Source organism: Zingiber officinale, chromosome 9A (genome assembly GCF_018446385.1).
Source record: "Zingiber officinale cultivar Zhangliang chromosome 9A, Zo_v1.1, whole genome shotgun sequence".
NCBI classification, from domain to species: Eukaryota; Viridiplantae; Streptophyta; class Magnoliopsida; order Zingiberales; family Zingiberaceae; genus Zingiber; species Zingiber officinale.
Genome location: NC_056002.1, coordinates 17,004,597 through 17,023,457, shown reverse-complemented (window position 1 = coordinate 17,023,457; position 18,861 = coordinate 17,004,597). Strand labels below are relative to the sequence as shown.

Sequence of the window (18,861 nt, the reverse complement as noted above, 5' to 3'; positions counted from 1 at the left end):
CTGAATGTACGCTTGGAGTGCTTCCTTGGGCCCTTGCTTCAGGGCAAAGAGGTTGACGCTTGTATTCTGGTAGCGTCGGCTGCTGGCGAAGTGGTGCTGGAACGCGGCTCAAAAATCCTTGAAGCTTCGTATCGAGCCGTCCGACAACCTTCTAAACCAGCGCTGTGCCGATCCGGAGAGAGTCATGAAGAAGACTCTGCACTTCACTCCGTCCGTGTACTGGTGCAGCATAGCTTCATTGTCGAACCGATCCAGATGATCATCGGGGTTGGTCAACCCGTTGTACGTCCCAATCGCCAACGGGGTGTAGTGTCGGGGCAAAAGGTCTTATAAGATCTCCTCTGAGAACTGCTTATTGATTCTGTTGGTGCGGTTAACACTAACGGTCTAACTCAGGTTTTGATGAATGACAAATTAGGTTAAGTTAGGTTTGTCATTGTCTAACACTCTGACCGAGTGTGCAGGTGAAGTCCAGATAGGTCGACGGGTTGATCGAATGTCTGACACAAAGCCTAGCTAGGTCGACGGGCCGACCGGATAGCTGGCACGAAGTCCAAATGGGTCGAAGGGCTGACCGGACATTTGGCACGAAGTCCAACTAGGTTGACGGGTTGACCGGATAGCTGGCACGAAGTCCAGACGGGTCGAAGGGCTGGCCGGACATCTTGCAGGTAAGTAAAGGTAAGTAACTGGAGGGGAGTGACTGTGAGGACGCGTTCCTGGGAAGGGAACTTAGACGTCGATCCAACTTAGATCCATTTCGGAAATCTAAGTTGAGATCGTGAGTAGATTCCGGTCTCGGAAAGGCGGAATCTAAGTCATACTCTTTATGTTAAAATTATAAACTGTGCTAATACTTTATTTTGCAGGATATACATTATATATTTGTCTCGGACTAACCTTGTCTTGCAAGAGAAGGAGTCTTCTGAAGAAAGGTGGTCCGGGCGCCCGGAGGTAAAGTTTATCCTCCTCACGTCGTCACCACGTGGAGCCTCCTGGTTGGGTCAGCTACGTCATGGTCGAGGCGCCCTGAAGATTCCAGGCGCCCCGAGCCTCCTATATAAGGAGGGTCAAAGGCGGAGCTCAAAACACAACTCGAATTGACAATCTGCTTCCTCGTGATCCTGTGACACTGTGATCTCCGACAAGCTTTCCTTTTTTGTTCTAATTCTTTTTATTGTCGGTAATTTTCTTTATCAGCAATCTTGTACTGAATTTGTAATATATATTCGAATTGCTAGTGGATTGCCTAGCAAAAGTACTCAGCGAGTACGGGCCTTGGAGTAGGAGTCGACACAGGCTCCGAACCAAGTAAAAAGGTTCTGTGTTAGCGTTGCATTTACTTTTCCGCTGTGCTTACTCTTTTCGAAAGATTTCGATATTCACCTCCCCCCCCCTCTATCGAGTTTCACGATCCAACAGATTCCTTCGGGAGGCGTGTTGCTTTGGGGCGCTTTTCCTTTACGTGCGTCCCGACCGGGAGCATCATTTGAAGACGATCCTCGCTCCTGATGTGCTTGGGCTATCTCCGAAAGGGTTTGGAACAGGGCTCAATGGAAGGAGATCGGCGCGGGCGGCGCTTCCCCCTGCGTGCTGGTCGATCTTCGGTTCTGTCCCCACACGGAGAGTTGCTCCTCTTGGTCTTCTGGCCCCGCTCACCTATCGGCCACCGATGTTGCAGGCTGCGATGCTAGCCGATCGGCTAACGCCTATTGTTGTTGTTGCTCTATCATTTTCGTTGCTCGTACTTGCACGAGCATCTCCAACTCCTCCTGAGTGAGCGTCCCGATGGTTAGTCATCCATCGTCTTCCATCTTCTCAGCTCGGATTCAGGTGACGTTCCCATAGACGACGCCAAATATGATCCTGTCCGAAAGTCGATGAGATGGATGCTGAGAATGTGACGCTCCTATTGACCTCTGGTGGATTCGCTCCGACCTGCAACACAAACAGCGTTAGTGCCGAGCCAGGGAAGGGGTCCCGGCGATGACCCTCCAACGCTCAAGTCAATCTCCGACGAAACAAGAAGAAGAACGTCGTTCTCCCTTGAACGTCGAGTGTTTGAATGTTGTGTCGAAGTTGACGATGGATCAGAATCCTCCCCGATCGGGGAGTGTTCCGCCCAATCGACCGATGCCATCCACTCATTAATCATTTTGACTTTGACTTCCTTTGACTCCCACCGTGACAACGGGATTGAACCCTCATCATCACCGTATCAACATAAAAGAGAAGCAAGTGCACATGAAAGTCATGAACGAGAAACACCGCGTAAGTGCGAACGAATGCACATGAACATCACGCAAAAGCTCCGTGATCTGTGAGGAAGGTCCATATCTAAACAAAGCCGCCAAACATGAAGGTCAAGTATTAACTGATGCACAACCGGAAGTTAAGATCAAGAACGTCAAGCATGACAAACAATGCTTTTAACATGACGAATCATAAAAGCATTTGCTAGGCGCTCGTAGAACTTTTATCCAAGACTTGAAATTAAGATCCAAGATCTCTGCAAATTGCTTATTGACAATGGGAAGGTTTTGATAGAAGATGACTTGATCTTTGCATTGATTAAACGCTCACTTAGACAGGAGAAGCTCAATCTTCTTTGGCAGCGCTACCTTATCTGCACCAACGATCTTGTCCACGATGGTTCCTTCCTTTAGGAAGACAAAGGTCGGCATTCCTTCTATAGCCCAGTCTCTTGCAACAGTCTGTAATTTCACCGTATTAGAAATTTAGCAGCAAAAGAAGAAGAAAAAAATTGAGACTAATATTAGACTTTTTCACAAGGGAAGCAACTTACCTGCAGTTCATCAATGTCAACCTTGAGGAAAACAACATTTGGAAACTTCTTGGCAAGTTCGGTAAAGAGTGGTGCAATCATTCGGCAAGGTCCACACCATGAGGCAGTGAAATCGACGACAACCTACAACAAAAAAGTTTATCTTCTAAAACACAGTAAATACTAAATTTCAGATTTAGAATGCTTGATGTCATGGTACACAGATTATTTAACTGATATGGCATAAAGGAAAAAAATGATTAATCAGGCTGGATAACATCAAGCCTGGGATGACCGGCCAGGCCCTACGAAAATTTCCCATCGGCCACCAGGGTAAATCAGGAAATGCTCGCACCGGATAGTCTAGGAGCCCAGCATCCTTTAATTGCGTACCTCATTTGGAGGAAAAAGGCAAAAGATGATAGTGAAGGAAGTGAGATAATATCATCTAAAAGGCAAGGAGACCAATGGATGGACATTACGTATGGTCAATCTCTCCTGAGAACTCAAACAACTGGTTGTGAAACTATGAGACTTTGTATTCGCAGTCCACAATGATAGAAAACACCAACTTCAGCAAATCATAATAAAACTGACTGGCTAAAGCTAATTTTTCATAGCTATAAATCCTAATGAATCATATAAAAAAACATTAATAAGAAAGAACAATTGGAAGTTGGATGTTAACCCATATACACTTCAAAACTGTTGTGTAAAGGAGGGGAGGGCAATCCCTCTCAATCTCTAATGCGGAAAAAGAGGAAGAGAGAAATAGATCGCGCGAAGCAACGAGACAAAGACACACAAGAAAGAACAAACACAAGGACAAAGAAGATGAAAGAAGAATTACTGTGATTTGACGTCATACCTACTCCACAAAAACGGTCCAAGTTTTATTAGAATTTTTTGTACACAATTGAATCATATTCAATAATTCTCATTATACAATAAATTTACAAGGGTCCCTATTAATAGTGCCTAAACCTCAGATCCGATAAAATCGTAACAAATTTCTATTTTGAAAAATCGTAACAAAATTCTATTATGAAAAATCATAACAGAAAAATCATAACAGAATTATATTAAAGTATCTACAATAAAACTAAATATCTCTTTAAATATTTGTGGTCCTCACGTTCATATCATTCATTAAATATCTCACTCCTTAAATATCTCAAACCCACAATCAAATATCCCCTTAACCAAATATTCATGAGTCTCATCTACCAAATATCTCACTCTCAAATATCTTAAATTCCACAATCCAATATCTCATCAACAAAATATGTATGGTTCCACTGTTATTTTATTAATTTATATCTTATTTTATATTTAAATAAAATTAATTATACTTATCAATTTTTAATTTAATATATTTCATCAATATTTTTTAATTAATATTTATTTATATTTTGATAATTACTAAATTAAAAAAATCACAACAACAACTCAGCAGCTAGATTTTGTTTTTTTTTAAATTAAAAGCCATATGGCCGATGATTTCTCAATGTCCTCATCACCTACGCTCAGAATGGGGGATATTTGAAATGAGGAGATATTTAGAGAAATATCCCCTCCAAATATCCTCCATTATGGATGCTCTTATAAAAAATCGTAACAAAATTCTGTTACGAAAAACCTTAATAGATTTTTGATGCCGCTCGCATTAGCCTTCATCTAAATATGAGTCACCCGTCAAAAATCTCTACCTTGACAAATATTCATCCTTTCGAAGAACACGAGTATCTGAACAAAACTCCACCTGGATCTCTGGGTCTTGACTTCCTTCCTCTAACATCTAGAGATATGGATCAAGTTCAAGAATATTTAACCTTCTCTGTGGTCACTGGCTTTGTCAACATGTTTGCAGCATTATATGAAGTGTGAACCATCTCAAGTTGAATTTCTCCGGAAGCAATTAGCTCTGATCTTGTGAAACCTTACATCAATGTGCTTGGTTCTCGCATGATACATCTAATTCTTCGCTAAATAGATAGCACTCTACTATCACATAACAACTTACTCCACTAGAACTGACCAACCTTGTAAGTCATAAAGTTTCCTTCGATACTTCAACTGCTGCCATGTACTCCAACTCCGTAGTAGACAATGCAACAATAAATTGTATCATAGATTTCCAATAGATAAGTTCTCCTGCCACAGTGAACACGTATCCTATAGTAGAACTTTTATTATCTAAATCTCCTACATAGTCTGCATCTACGTATCTAACAACTGAAGGATCTTCCGGTTGTTCTACATAATGTCATAATCTAATCAGTTGTATTTCTTATGTATCTAACAATCTACTTCACTGCATCTCAATATATTCGACCAGGATTTGAAAGAAATTTACTCGCCATACTAACTGTTTGCGTCAAATTTGGTCTTGTGTAAACCATGACATAAATCAGATAACCAACTATACTAGCATAAGGAACCTTTGACATCTCGTCATCCGTCTTTGGGCACTGTGTACTAGATAACTTGAAGTGATGCGGCAGGAGTGTGCTCACCGACTTTGCATTCTTCATGTTAAACCTATCTAGCACCTTCTCCACATAGCTATATTGAGGCAGCCATAATCTTCATGTAGCTGTGAATCTCCATCCCAAGAATCTTCATGGACTCTCCCAAATTTTTCATATCAAATTTCATGCTTAGTAACCTCTTTAATTTGTCGACCTCTTTCATCTTCTTCGCAACAATGAGCATGTCATCTACGTATAGTAGTAAGAAAACCGGTGATTCATTTTCAAGGCTCTTCACATATATGCATCAATTATACTCACATCTTTTATATATGTTTTGAATCATATATAAATCAAAACGTTTGTACCATTGCCTAGGAGATTATTTTAATCCAAAGAGCGATTTCATCAACTTACAAATCAATTGCACTTATCCGGACTAACTAAATACCTCAGGTTGTGAAATAAAAAAATTTGCTCCTCCAAATTTCCATAAAAAATGTCATCTTCACATTCATTTGCTCCAGTTGCAAATTATAATATGTCACCAAAGCAACACGACTCATTGACATATGTCTTACTACTGGAGAGAATTTCTCCATAGTCAATCCTCTTTCTCTATGAATATCCTTTTGCTATCAACCGAGCCTTGAACTTCACTTCTTCCTCTGATATTGCTTTTTTTTTCTTGAATATCCACTTGCACCCTATAGCTTTCTTTCCATGAGAAGTTCCACTAGATCCCATGTTTGGTACTTATGCAATGACTCCATCTCCTCTGTCATAGCACTCGTCCACTTATCCTTCTTAGAACTGTGTACCGCCTCCTAAAAAGATGTAGGGGCTCCGCTACTAGTATTAAGCGCATAAAATACCAAGTTTTCGAATCCGTAAATGGTGGGTGGGTTTACGACTTGTCTCGTTCTGCCACCAGCTATAATACAATACTCAGTGTGCTCTGAGCTAGAATTATCAGAGTCATAATTCTCTAGCTCCACTTGCACAACATTTTTCTCCATATTGTTGTGTTTCCTTTCCTTCTGCCTAAGTACGTTGTAGCATAACCTTTTTGTCAAACACCACATCTCTGATAAACACCACCTTATTTTCCTTAGGATCCCAAAGCTTAAAGCATTTAACTCCTTTCTGATACCCTAAAAAATAGGCTATTTTGACTTCCAACTTTGATCTTTCCTCATTAAATATATGCATTATGCAGGACATCTAAAAACTCGAAGATGAGAGTAATCTATTAGATTTCCTGTCCATACTTTCTCTGACGCTTTGCTTTCTAATGTTTCTCTTGGCGATCTATTAATGAGATAACATGTTATGTTAACTGCTTTCGTCCAAAAATTCTTTAGTAGCCTTGCACTCAGCTTGAGACATCTTGTCTTCTCAATGATTGTTCTATTCAACCTTTTCGCCACCCCATCCTGTTGAGGTGTTCTGCGAACAGAGAAATGACTCATTATCTCATGATGTTCATAAAATTCCTGAAACTTTGAATCTGTGTACTCAGTCTCATTGTCTAACCTAAGTCATTTGATCTTTCTTTTGGTCTAGTTCTCAACTTCAATTTTTCATAGTTTAAACTTTATAAAAATTTCTGACTTGCGACACATAAAGTATATCCAAACTCTTCGTGAGTAATCATCAGTAAAACTCACAAAATACAAGTGTCCTCCATGTGATGCTACACTGGCTGTCCAGAGATCCGTATGTACGTAGTCCAGAATCCCCTCTGTCTTATTTGTTGTCATCTTAAATTGCACTTTACTCTATTTTCCAAGAATACAGAATTTGCAGAATTCAAACTTACACGTCTTCACATCCTTCAACAAATCTCTCTTGTGAAATTCTAGCATCCCACGTTCACCCATATGCCCTAGCCGCATATGCCACGAGACAGTACTGTCTGATTCAGACTCCACCGAGGCAATTCCACCTACAACTGTAGTCCCTATCAACTTATAAATGTTTCCTGCTAGCTTTTATCCTTTTATTACCGTCAAACCTCCCTTGTTGACTTTTATCACCTCGCTGACTTTTGTAACTACAACCAATATCATCTAGTGTGTCTAGTGAGATCAACTTCTTCCTTAGCTATAGTATCTATCTGACATCAGATAGGGTTCTGATCACACCATTAAACATGTTGACTCTGACGTTCCCTAGGCCAAGAACTCTGCATGACACATCATTTCCCATCAACAATAAACCAGAATTCACTGCCCTATAGGTGTCAAACCACTCCTTGTTTGGAGTCATGTGATATGAACATACAAAGTCTAAAATCCATACATCCGTCAATTGCTCCGAACTCGACATAACTGATAGCATATCTCCATCACCGCTCTCTGAATTTTCTTCAACTATGTTTGCAGACTTTGTCAAATTACCTTTGTTCTCTACACCATGTTTCTTTATCTCTAGACAATCTCTCTTTATATGACCTTTACCTCCACACTTGTAGCATGTGATCACCTTCTTCCTTCTCGGCTTAGAACAAGCCTTGTTGTCGTTACCAGATCCATGTCGAAATTTGCTCCTACTACGCTCTTAGTTGTTATTTACCACAAGTCCTTCTCCCTGAAAAACTTCATCGCTTGTTTTCTTTATTTGATGAAAACCTAGTAACGCACGTGTGATCTCCATCAATTTAAGAGTTTCCTTACCCCACATCAAAGTAATAACCAAATTCTTATACATAAAAGATGAAGGTGGAGAATTCAACAACATTAACATCTTGTCTTCATTTTGATCTTCACATCAACTTGCTTTAGATCGCTCACAATCTGGTTGAATATGTTGATGTGCTGGCTCGGATCGATTCATTCTGTCATCTTCAGCCCGAATAATTTTTGCTTAAGATACAGCTTGTTTGTCAATGACTTTGACATGTACCAACTTTTCAGCTTTTGCCAAACTACCACCAGTGACTCCTAATCCATGACATGGTACATCACATCATATGTAAGACAAAACCTAATCGTTGTCACTGTCTTTGCCTGAAGTTCTTCCCAATCCGATCTATCCATGCTTTCCGGTTTCCTTTCTCCTAGCACTTTCACCATGTCTTGTTGCACCAACAAGTTCTTGACCCTTCTCTGCCATAATTCAAAGTTCCCAGTTTCATCAAACTTCACCATATCAAACTTCGCAGAAGTCGTCCCCGACATGTTGAAGAAATTCGCCAAAACCTCGCTTTCATACCAATTGTTGCATAAAGGAGGTCGGAGGCAACACCTCTCAACCTCTAACACGGAAGAAGAGAAAGAGAGAAAGAGATCGCGCGGAGCAATGAGACAAAGACGCATAAGAAAGAGTAAACACGAAAAAGAAGATGAAGAGAAAGAAGAAAAGTAGTTACTGTGGTTCGACAGTGTGCCTACTCCACATAAATTACCGAAACTTTATTAGAATTCTCTCTACACAATTGAATCATATTCGATGATTCTCATTATCCCTATAAATAGTACCTAAACCTTAGACCTGGTACAATCGTAATAGATTTCTATTATGAAAAACCACAATAGAATTCTGTTATGAAAAATCATAATTCTGTTATAAAAAATCATAATAGATTTTTCTTCCATGACATCCCTCACATTAACTTTCATCCAGATATGAGTCACCCGTCAACACGTACAATTGTTATGCACACACTTTCAGTCTCACACAGTTGTATTAAGTTTAGGTGGTTCTTCTATTTCTCTCCCTGCAATCCTTGAAGCTTTGGTACCCATTGATTGAACATGTCTAACTAAGATCTAATTGTTGTCTGTGCACTTGTTTATATAATCCTGATCTATTTTCCAAATTTTTATCATCTATTTAAACCTGTGTTTTCTTTTTTGTCCCTGTAAATTCAAGCATTCATCTTAACATTATGTTGGCTAGGTCAATCTTTTGTATGTACTGTTTTCTAATTGACCAACATCAACTGATACTATAGTTGCCTGACATAAACTGGTACTAAAAATCCCTTAACCTAAAGAGGATAAGAAATATTGCATAGAACGTCATAATCTCCCCTATTTTAGCTAAAGCCCCGATATCTCCAATTCTTCAGTGCTACCTCAATATTTAAACCTATTACCTGCATAATTTCCTATCAAACTAAATTGTTGGATCATTTGTTATTGTCATCGAAACTATATTATATATACATATAAATATAACAAACAATTGCACACAAGAAATTATTCATGGCTTTTCTAATATAGTGATCATATACAAAATTTTAACCTGGATAAAGATATGATGTGTTCTTGTATTGGTTAACAGAAAAGGTAAAACACCTTCAATACTGAGATTATCTCATAAAAGCAAGATAATCATAGAGAAAGTGATTAAATTGGAAACATTGAACACACATTAAGAAGGAAAAAAAAAAGCTAAAACATAGATGCCAATATATCAACACATCAATAACAAAAGAATGGACTGACATATATAGTTGCTACAAATGATTTGCAATCCATACCCCACAATGAAATATGATTCAAATGTCAATACATGTCACCCTACAAAAGAAATCTAATGATTGAGTGCAATTTGGTATGAATCATTTAGAGAAAAAAAAAACTGTTCTCTTGAGGGTATCAGCCAGATTAATTTGCCATGGAAGTTGTTGCCAATTTCTTTATTTAAACCTCACATTCACCTATCCAAAATATAAGTCTTTGAGGGTTCTCATCACTATCTTTTTTTAAAAAAGAAAATCTCTATTGAATGATCAGTGAAGAGGTCAGGGAGGGAAGAGCCTCACAAGTAGTTGACAGCTTAGGTGAATAAAAATGTTCTTGTCAATACAGAATTCACAGTGGGGGCGGAGTTCTTGACTTATTGTCGGCCTCTTGAGTTTCATATTTTGTTTCTATATAAATAAATAGTAATATGTACTTAAGTTCTAGTATAAATGTGATGGCAATATGGTTGCAATTTTAAATGAATTAAACTAGACAACAGTTTGTAACCTTTGACGATGTGTAAATGAAAGCACGTTCTTTTATAAATTAAGAATCCGCATCTTTCATTAATTATGTTATGCTATTAAGTAAGATATTACATTAAAGATGTATTTTTTTTTCTAATATAGTAATCGTTTCTAATATATTTTAGATTATTCCCAATCAAACCGACGAATCATGCTTCAAAAGTTCCTAAACGATTCATGATAAAATATTGGTTTAACAACTTTATTGCGGCAATAAATTATTTGGGCCACGAAATTAAGGTTTGAGCTAAGCATATAAAAAATCTTACCTGCGAGAAACTTGCCGTATACCTATATTTTAGTCCTACTTTTTAAGCGCGCATGCCATTTGCAACACGGGGGAACATACACTAATAGCCTGTTTGGAATGATATGGAATTCAATTCCAATTCTTTGGAATTGAATTCCATGCTTTGGAATGTTTTTTTAGCTAAGAATTGATATGGAATTCAATTCCAATTTCATCAAACAAGGCAAAAGTAAATCACACCTCTTTATGTGTGATTTAGATAGGGAATTCAATTCTCCATATTATGTCCATTGTGCCCTCATTCTCTCTTCTTTGTAAAAAAAGAAAAGAAAAAAGAGAGAAGGATAAAATGATAAAACATAAGAATTCCATAACTTAAGTTGCAATTCATTCCAAACATGAGAATTGAATTCAATTCCTTATGGAATTCAATTCATAATGGAATTCAATTCAATTCCATGACTTAAGTTATTTCCAAACAGGGTGTAAAGAAGTAAACATTCTTAACACAAAAATATCAGGCTAAAGAAGAAAACGAAACAAAAACCATAACTGAGCTTTTCTGGCAAATATAATCAGCAGTCGCCTAGGAAACATAAAGAAGCCGTAACAGAACCGGCAATCCCAAGGATCAAGTAATACCCAATTAGATCAAAGACGGGAGAGAGGAACGGAGGAAAACAAATGAGATCCGAGACGAAGGAAGCAGTTTATTACCAGCTTCTTGGACGCGTTAGACGCCTCGAGCTGCCTGGTCCATTCCTCCACGCTGTGGCAGGCGATCACCGTTCCCTCTTCCGCCATCGCTCTCCCAAATCTTCTTCGTCGATGAAAACGAGGTCGACGAATCGGAACGGCCTAGGTCGTGGCTCCAGGCCTGCCATTTAAAGCCATTGTGGGCAGAAATTACGGAAATGCCACCCTTGTGGATCACGTCCTTATCCTTTACCTACTCCATGTAACGTGCCATGCATGTCTTCAGCTGAAATTGAGTCGAGCATGTCATGTAGCCCTATGAATTCCTATGAATTTATAAATATGAATAGGGATGATAATTTTTGTATGTGGGTTTGAGGTTTCGCGGGAAAAATTTAAAATGAGGATAAGGATTTTTGATTTTTCGGAGATGGGACGGGTTCGGAGCGGGTATGGAAATATTATTCTCATTCCTGAACCCGCTCCGAATATTATTATTATTAATATTAATAAATAATAATATGATTTTTTTAAAAAAAAATATTAATAATAATGTTAATATCTTACTATCTTACTATTTTATTAAAAATCTCCCCCTTTTACTAACTAATTTTGGTGAAGCGTAAAATGAATTTACGTTCCTGTCCTTTTAATTTTCTATTCACACTAAAAATAATTTCAAGGTTTATTAGTAATTTTCTTTGGTTGTTTTATATAAAAAATATAGTTCTCTTTAGTCCCACATCTTAGAATTGACAACACTATGATCAAAGAAGCTTCTATAAATATTTTAGGCCGACGATGTTAAAAATATACTTTTCTTAGTTTCTTTTATTAAAATAAGTATAATATTAAATTAAAATAATTTTTTGCATAGGGAAGCCCATTACAATAGTTTATTGCTGGGATTCTCTAACGTGACATTAGAAAATCCAAATAATTCGGATTTTCAAAGACCTAAATAATTTATATATTATTATATTACACACGCAAAGAAATAATATATTAAATAATAATAATAATAATAATAATAATATAAATTAAATTTGGGAATGAAGCGGGGATGGGGGTGGGGATGATGATTCGATCCCTGTGGGGATGGTGATTCGATCCCATCCCCGTCCCGTCCCATTATTATTCCTAAATATGAAAATGATAAAAATGAAATAATAATAATAATAACTGAGAAGAATTCCAAGAAAATATCAAAACAAAAACAGGATATTTAAATTATTATTTCCCTCAAGATTGAGATCATAGATGTTATCTAGTAATAGAGGTGCACGAGGATCACTTCACCTTTTGCTAAGTAGATGCTCACGTGTCACATGCAAAATTTCCTTCTTTCGCTATACCATTGCGCCTTTGTTCTTCAAATAAGAAACTGCGGTTTACAATTTCTCTGATCATAAGTGTATTGCAAACAAAACTGTATCATACACTAATGCAAGATCCAACATAAGCTTGGTTATGAATGAAGAAGCATCTCAAACCTACTCCATGATAAACTGAAGTCCTTGCATTCTTTGATGGTGGATTTTCCTGAATAATCGCACTAAGATGAAGAAGCAGAAGTATACCAAAATCATCAGAAACAATTACCAATGAAAACACACCATTTCTTTTCTTGATAGCATTTTTTGGGTCTTCAGACACAAGATAGTTGCTAGAATTATTATTGTTGTTTTCTTTAACATCAGTAGCACGATCATTAATTTTGTTCTTGCAGACTGTTGCCATCTGACAATTTATGCTTAAAGTATGAGCTTTCCACAATGACTTTTCTGTCTGTGGATATACAATCATTTTAAAAATTGATTTAACCTATTTTTTAATCCACCGAATTGATATATATTTTAAAAATTTATGAAAATACTCTATTATTATCATTTAAATCCTTTTATTTTTCATTTATCTTGAAAATATTTTATAAAAACAGTCTGATACACGAAACTCCCGTCATACGAGGTCCTAGAAAATAATTCATTGTATGCAACATTACTATATTTATTTTTTTTTTGCAAGAGACAATCTTCATGATTCAAAAATATGATCTTTATGTTACAAAATAATAATTTTACCATTACGTCAAGACTATCTTTTAAAATATTTTATTTATACTTTTGAAAAAAAATTATTTATTTAAAACTCTTAGTATTATAAAATGATGGCGGATCCTATCTAAAAATTATGGAGACGGAAAGTTGGGATATGGCTACTACATTGACTGGATGTAGACCATGCGTCAATCTGTAAGTACGAGAAACGTCAATGTCGAGACAGGGAAAGAGTCCTAGTGTTGGTCCTCTAATACTCAAGTCAGTCACTGCATGAAAAAAAAAGATGGAACAACAGTAACACAAGCGTAAAAAGTGAATTACACGTACTTGCGTCGGTATACAGACCCGCTTTATATAATGCTCTGGTGGGCGACGTGTGTACTTTTCAAGGTATGGGCACGTTCTCCCATAGGTTGCGAGCACGTTTCCTAATTGATCTTAGATACGTGGTCATCGGCATGTTCTCCAATTGATCGTGGGCACACCCTCCAATTTATCCATCGTACGATATTCCTGTAGACCAGGACACATGTTGGCGAGGCCATCTACCAAAAGTATATTCAAATACACGTCAATGTTCCCGCCAATCGATCGAGTGGGATAACCGCTCGACCGAGTACTCCTCTACTCGGCTGAGTATTTCTCTGTTCATGCTCTTCCCTATGATGACGAGTCTAGAGAGAATATTCATGCCCGACCAAAATAATAATCCGGTCATTTATATGCACCTTCGCTTGGCTCATCTCATTATCAGTCGGGAGATCCATACCTGATCGATTCTTGATTCTTGATTCTTGATTCTTGATTCTTGATGTAGGGCTCAGTTCAGCTACTATTTAATGAGCTCATTGATTCTCCGACGTTACTCTTCTTAACTTTGACTTTTCTATTATCTTTTTATTTTGACCCGCGTAGCGGACCCTTCATCACAACATCAATGACAAATATAATTTAAAATTTAGACAATAACAAATGTAAAAAAAAAAAAAAAAAAACACATGCGTGAACGAGTACAGAACATTCTATTTATATTATTTAATTTCAACGGAGCAACCGGTGTATGTTAGCATTAGCCATTTCCCCGATTTCATAACAAAGCTGTAGGCCTATACTGATTTTTCGTTGTTACTCACAAGTTTCCTATTTATTTGGATAATAATAATGTTTAATTTTTTAAAAACGATGAAAAAGAATAAACATTTTTTTTTTAAATGTAGGCCAATATATATATAAATAAATTTTACCAACCAGTGATGTGTATATTTATACATTAATTTTTTATTAAAAAAATGATGTCAAATATATATATTTTTATTTTAATTGATTTTTTAACATGGGGGCGGAGGAACGCCATTGCCGGCCCTAGACATAGAGTTCGGATCCTCTGTCTCGAAATCATGTATTCCCGTGTTCTTTTGCATATTAGATAGTCATGATATTTTTGGGATACGTGCAATATCTTTGAGATGTGATTTAATCCGTTTGATGACCATGCCTGGAACCCCAAGTTGATTGGGTCCTAATTTTTTATATTCTTATATTATTAATTGATGCGGTGATAAGAAGGGGTCCCATCCCGCGGAGGATAGCGGTCACGGTGGAGGTCAAAGTCAAGGTGGTCAACACGTAGATAGCATTGGCCGGTCGGGCAAGCATACCCCGACCGAGAGGGAGAAGGTTCCAGTCTAATCTCGCCTTTGACACGGGGAGTTGTCAAACCACCGACGCTCAAACGACAAGCTCGGTATTGGCAGAGCGGAACTTCGGTCGAGCGACTATCCCGCTCAACCTAGCAGTAGGTCTCGGCATTCGCAGAGTGGAACTTAGGCCGAGTGAATGAGACACACGAACAACGGAGTTACGTCCGAGTGGATGAGACACACGAACAACAGAGTTACGGCCGAGTGGACGGGATACGAGGGCAGCAAAATTTCGGTCGAGGGCCAACCCGCTCGGCCTAATAGTACACTCCCTCTGATATCCATCGACATCCTTTTGGGAGTTGGTGTCGCCAACACCGGACATAGACAACCAGACGATCGTGCGATAAAAGCTTCCATTGTCACTTCAGAGATATGTTTAACCCGTTAAGGTACTGTGTCAGGGACACTTTACTGACAAATCTTTTCAGGAAAATCTTTAAGAAGCGTGCTCACCTTGGGGAGTGTGCACGCACACTACAGGAGTTATATATAAAGGGGGGTCCAAACATTGGCAGAGGTACGTAATAGGCGATAGACACTGTTCTCGCTACTGTTCATTCTTTGCTCCGCCTTCTACTTTATCATCGGTGACTGACTTAAGCGTCGGAGGGCCAACGCCGGGGACCCCTTCTTGGCTCGACACTGACATCATTTGTGTTGCAGGTCTGAGTAGAGTCTACAGGCGGTCAACGAGAGCGCCACATCCCCAGCTTTCCATCTCATCGATTTTCGGACAAGATCATATTTGGCGTCGTCTGTGGGAACTTAACCTGCATCCGAGTTGAGAAGATGGAGGATGCTGGACGACTCACCACCGTGATGCTCACCAAAGAAGAGCTCTATATGCTCGTGTAAGCCCGAGCGACGAAGATGTTCGAGCAGCAGCAACAGCAAGCACTAGTCGATCGACTAGTACAATAGCTGACGACGTCGGCCGTAGGAGTGCAAGCGGGATTGGAAGACCGAGCGGAACCAATTTCCATATGGGGACAAAATAGAGGTCCGATCGACACGCAAGGGGAAGCGTCGCCCGCGCTCATCCCTTTCCATCGCGCCTTGTACCAGACCCCCTCGGAAATAGCTTAGGCAAACCAAGAGAGGGGGTCATCTTGAGACGATGCTCCCGTTCGGGATGCGCAAAAAGGAAAGGTACCTAGAAGTCATGCGTTGCCTGAGTGAATCAATCTGTAGTTCTCTCGAGCGATCTTGAGTGACCCTCTACCTAGGCATTATACCCCATTGGCGATTAGGGAATACAACAGAATGACCGATCCAGATGATCATCTGGATAAGTTTGATAATGCGGCCACGCTACACCAGTACACGGATAGGATGAAGTGTCGAGTCTTTCTCACTACACTTTCTAGCTCGGCGCAGCGCTGGTTCCGAAGACTGTCGGATAGCTCAATACATAGCTTCAGGGACTTCTGAGATACGTTCCAGCACCATTTCTCCAGCAGTCGACGCTATCAAAAAGATAAGCATCAGCCTATTTGCCCTAAAGCAAGGGCCCAAGAAAGTGCTCCGAGAGTACATCAGGTGTTTCAATCAAGTAGCCTTGGATATCCCTTCGGTTTCATTCGAGACAATGATGAACGCCTTCACTCAAGGGTTGATTGAAGGAGATTCTTCCGATCGCTCATCCGGAAGTCACCCAGGGACTTCGATCACCTGCTTAGGAAAGCCAATGAATACATAAATGTGGAAGAAGCCCAAGCAGCAAGGAAAAAGGAGGCATCGGCCGAGCCTTCACCGGCGCCAGAGCGGCGACAGACGAGCAACCACTAACTGCCCAAGGGGCCAAGAGTAGAGGGAGTGCGATCACACCAGGAGGCTAGGATACATGCCGTGTAGCATGTGGCATCCAATCGGCAGAAGACGACAAAATGCAAGGTATGGGTGTCCATGTTCTGCTCCTTTCATTAGTCGACGACGCACAACACGCACAATTGTTATGATCTGACACCGATCGACAACCAACCGGCTTCGAGAGGATACCACCGTCGATCTCCAACTTTTGATCGGCAACATAGACGACGATCTACCAGGTGGTGAGAGGACGAAAGAAGAGCGCCCAAACGGTTCAATCGACACCAGGGGAGAGATAATGTTGATCCTGCCCAAGTCTCGGCCGAGCGAAATAGACTCTCCGCTCAGGAAGAAGAAAACAGAAGCAACGTTGGCCGAGGAGAAATAGGCATGATCGCTTGTGTGCCGACCGGCGACGACTCCAACAGAGCCAGGAAGTCATATGCTCGGTGGTTTAAAATCCACGCCGTGGGATGCAGCAGGGAGAAAGCCGAAGGGCCCGAGATCAACTTCGGCCCCAGCGATTGGGAGGGAGTGGAGATCTCTCAGGACGACGGCTGATCATTCGGACGGTAATTGCTAACTGCACTATTCACCAAACTTTCGTTGATACAGTGAGTTCGATGAACATCATCTTCAAGAAGACGTTCGATCAATTACAAATCAATCAAAATGAGTTGCTGCACATGACGACCCCACTCTACGGCTTCACAGGCAATGAGGTACTGCCAAAGCCCAGGGATGCCAACAGGCGGCTGCGAGGAACTCGCCATCGCGAAAAAAAAAATAGGCAGTAAAAGGATACGAAGGAGGAGGAAGATTACTGGCAGAGTATCGCCGGAACAGAGAAACGATGAAAAGCTTGAAAACGGGGGCGATTGGAAGGTAGCTTACTGGAAGAAGGTCGCTGGAGGAGCAGGAAAGGAGGAATGTCGCCGGAGCACAAATAAGTTAGCGCCGAAGAGCTCAAAGACGAAGATGCGGAGGAGGTAGCGGCGACGCGAATGGGATTATAAGCCTTGGCGCTGGCCTACCGGAGTCGTCCGATCTAGGTCGCGAAAACCCAGGCAAAGATCAGGTTGTTGAATTTGAAACGTCAAACATCACATCACCAACGGATATCCACCTATCACGTCAAGCATGCGGCGACAGCGGGCGGGACACGTGGTGCCTCTCCACGGGTCGGCATTTAATGAGGGCATGGGGGCGCGCTTAGCCATAATGCAGAGGGATTTGCATGATTTCCTAGAAATATGAGTGATGTAAGCCCTGATCACACTCGCCCAAGACAGACTAAGAAAAGATTTCACAATTGTAAATATTTGTTGTGCCGATCGGCTTAAGGTAGCAAACCTACGGCCGAACGACAAGCTTCAACAGGCCGACCGACAAAGAGCGGTCATATAGCCGACCATTGCGCCACGTTATCCCGATCAGAAATCAAGGAGTGTCAAAGCCAATTGGATGGCAAGCTTCACAGACAAATTTTATCCAGTCAGCGGACTTGCAGCATCTTTCGACTAGACTTGAGGGGGAGGCATATGATGCAGTGATAAGGATGAGCCCCACCCCGCGGAGGATAGCGGCTATGGTGGAGGTCAAAGTCAAGGCGGTCAATGCGTAGATAACATCAGTCGGTCGAGCGAACATGCCCCGACTGGGAGGGAGAATGTCTCGGTCTGATCCTGCCTTCGACACGTGGAGTTGTCAAACCACCGACACTTAAATGACTGGCTCGACATTGACAGAATGGAACTTCGGTCGAGCGACTACCTCGCTCGACTTGGCAGCAAGTCTCGACATTGGCAGAGCAAAACTTAGGTCGAGCGAACGAGACACACGAACAGCGGAGTTACTCCAAGCAGACGAGACGCACGAACAACGGAGTTACAGCCGAGCGGACGGGATACGAGGGGAGCGAAATTTCGGTCGAGCAGCTAACTCGCTCGGCCTAGCAGTACACTCCCTCTGATATCCATCGACATCCTTTTGAGAGTTGGTGTCACCGACACTGGACATGGACAACTAAAAGATCGTACGGCGAAAGTTTTCACTGTCACTTCAGAGATATGCTCAGCTCGTTAA

The 18,861-nt window shown here is 40.4% G+C and overlaps 1 protein-coding gene across 1 annotated transcript; it reads right to left on the bottom strand.

The window, feature by feature from the left end:
• Window positions 1-2,338: 2,338 nt before the first annotated feature.
• Window positions 2,339-11,388, bottom strand: LOC122020605 (thioredoxin H1-like). The gene is made up of 3 exons (XM_042578604.1): window positions 11,226-11,388; window positions 2,807-2,929; window positions 2,339-2,714 (listed from the first exon to the last, which is right to left on the bottom strand). The coding sequence occupies exons 1-3, from the start codon at window positions 11,310-11,312 to the stop codon at window positions 2,580-2,582; spliced, it is 345 nt and encodes a 114-aa protein (XP_042434538.1). The 5' UTR covers window positions 11,313-11,388; the 3' UTR covers window positions 2,339-2,579.
• Between the last annotated feature and the right edge of the window lie 7,473 nt (window positions 11,389-18,861).

Bases quoted from the DNA above. Each gene is read 5' to 3' on its own strand.
- LOC122020605 (XM_042578604.1), bottom strand. From the start codon at position 11,312: ATGGCGGAAGAGGGAACGGTGATCGCCTGCCACAGCGTGGAGGAATGG. The intron at 2,930-11,225 runs GTAATAAACTGC...TTTTTGTTGTAG, and splicing joins CTAACGCGTCCAAGAAGCTG to GTTGTCGTCGATTTCACTGC. The intron at 2,715-2,806 runs GTAAGTTGCTTC...GTGAAATTACAG, and splicing joins TTGACATTGATGAACTGCAG to ACTGTTGCAAGAGACTGGGC.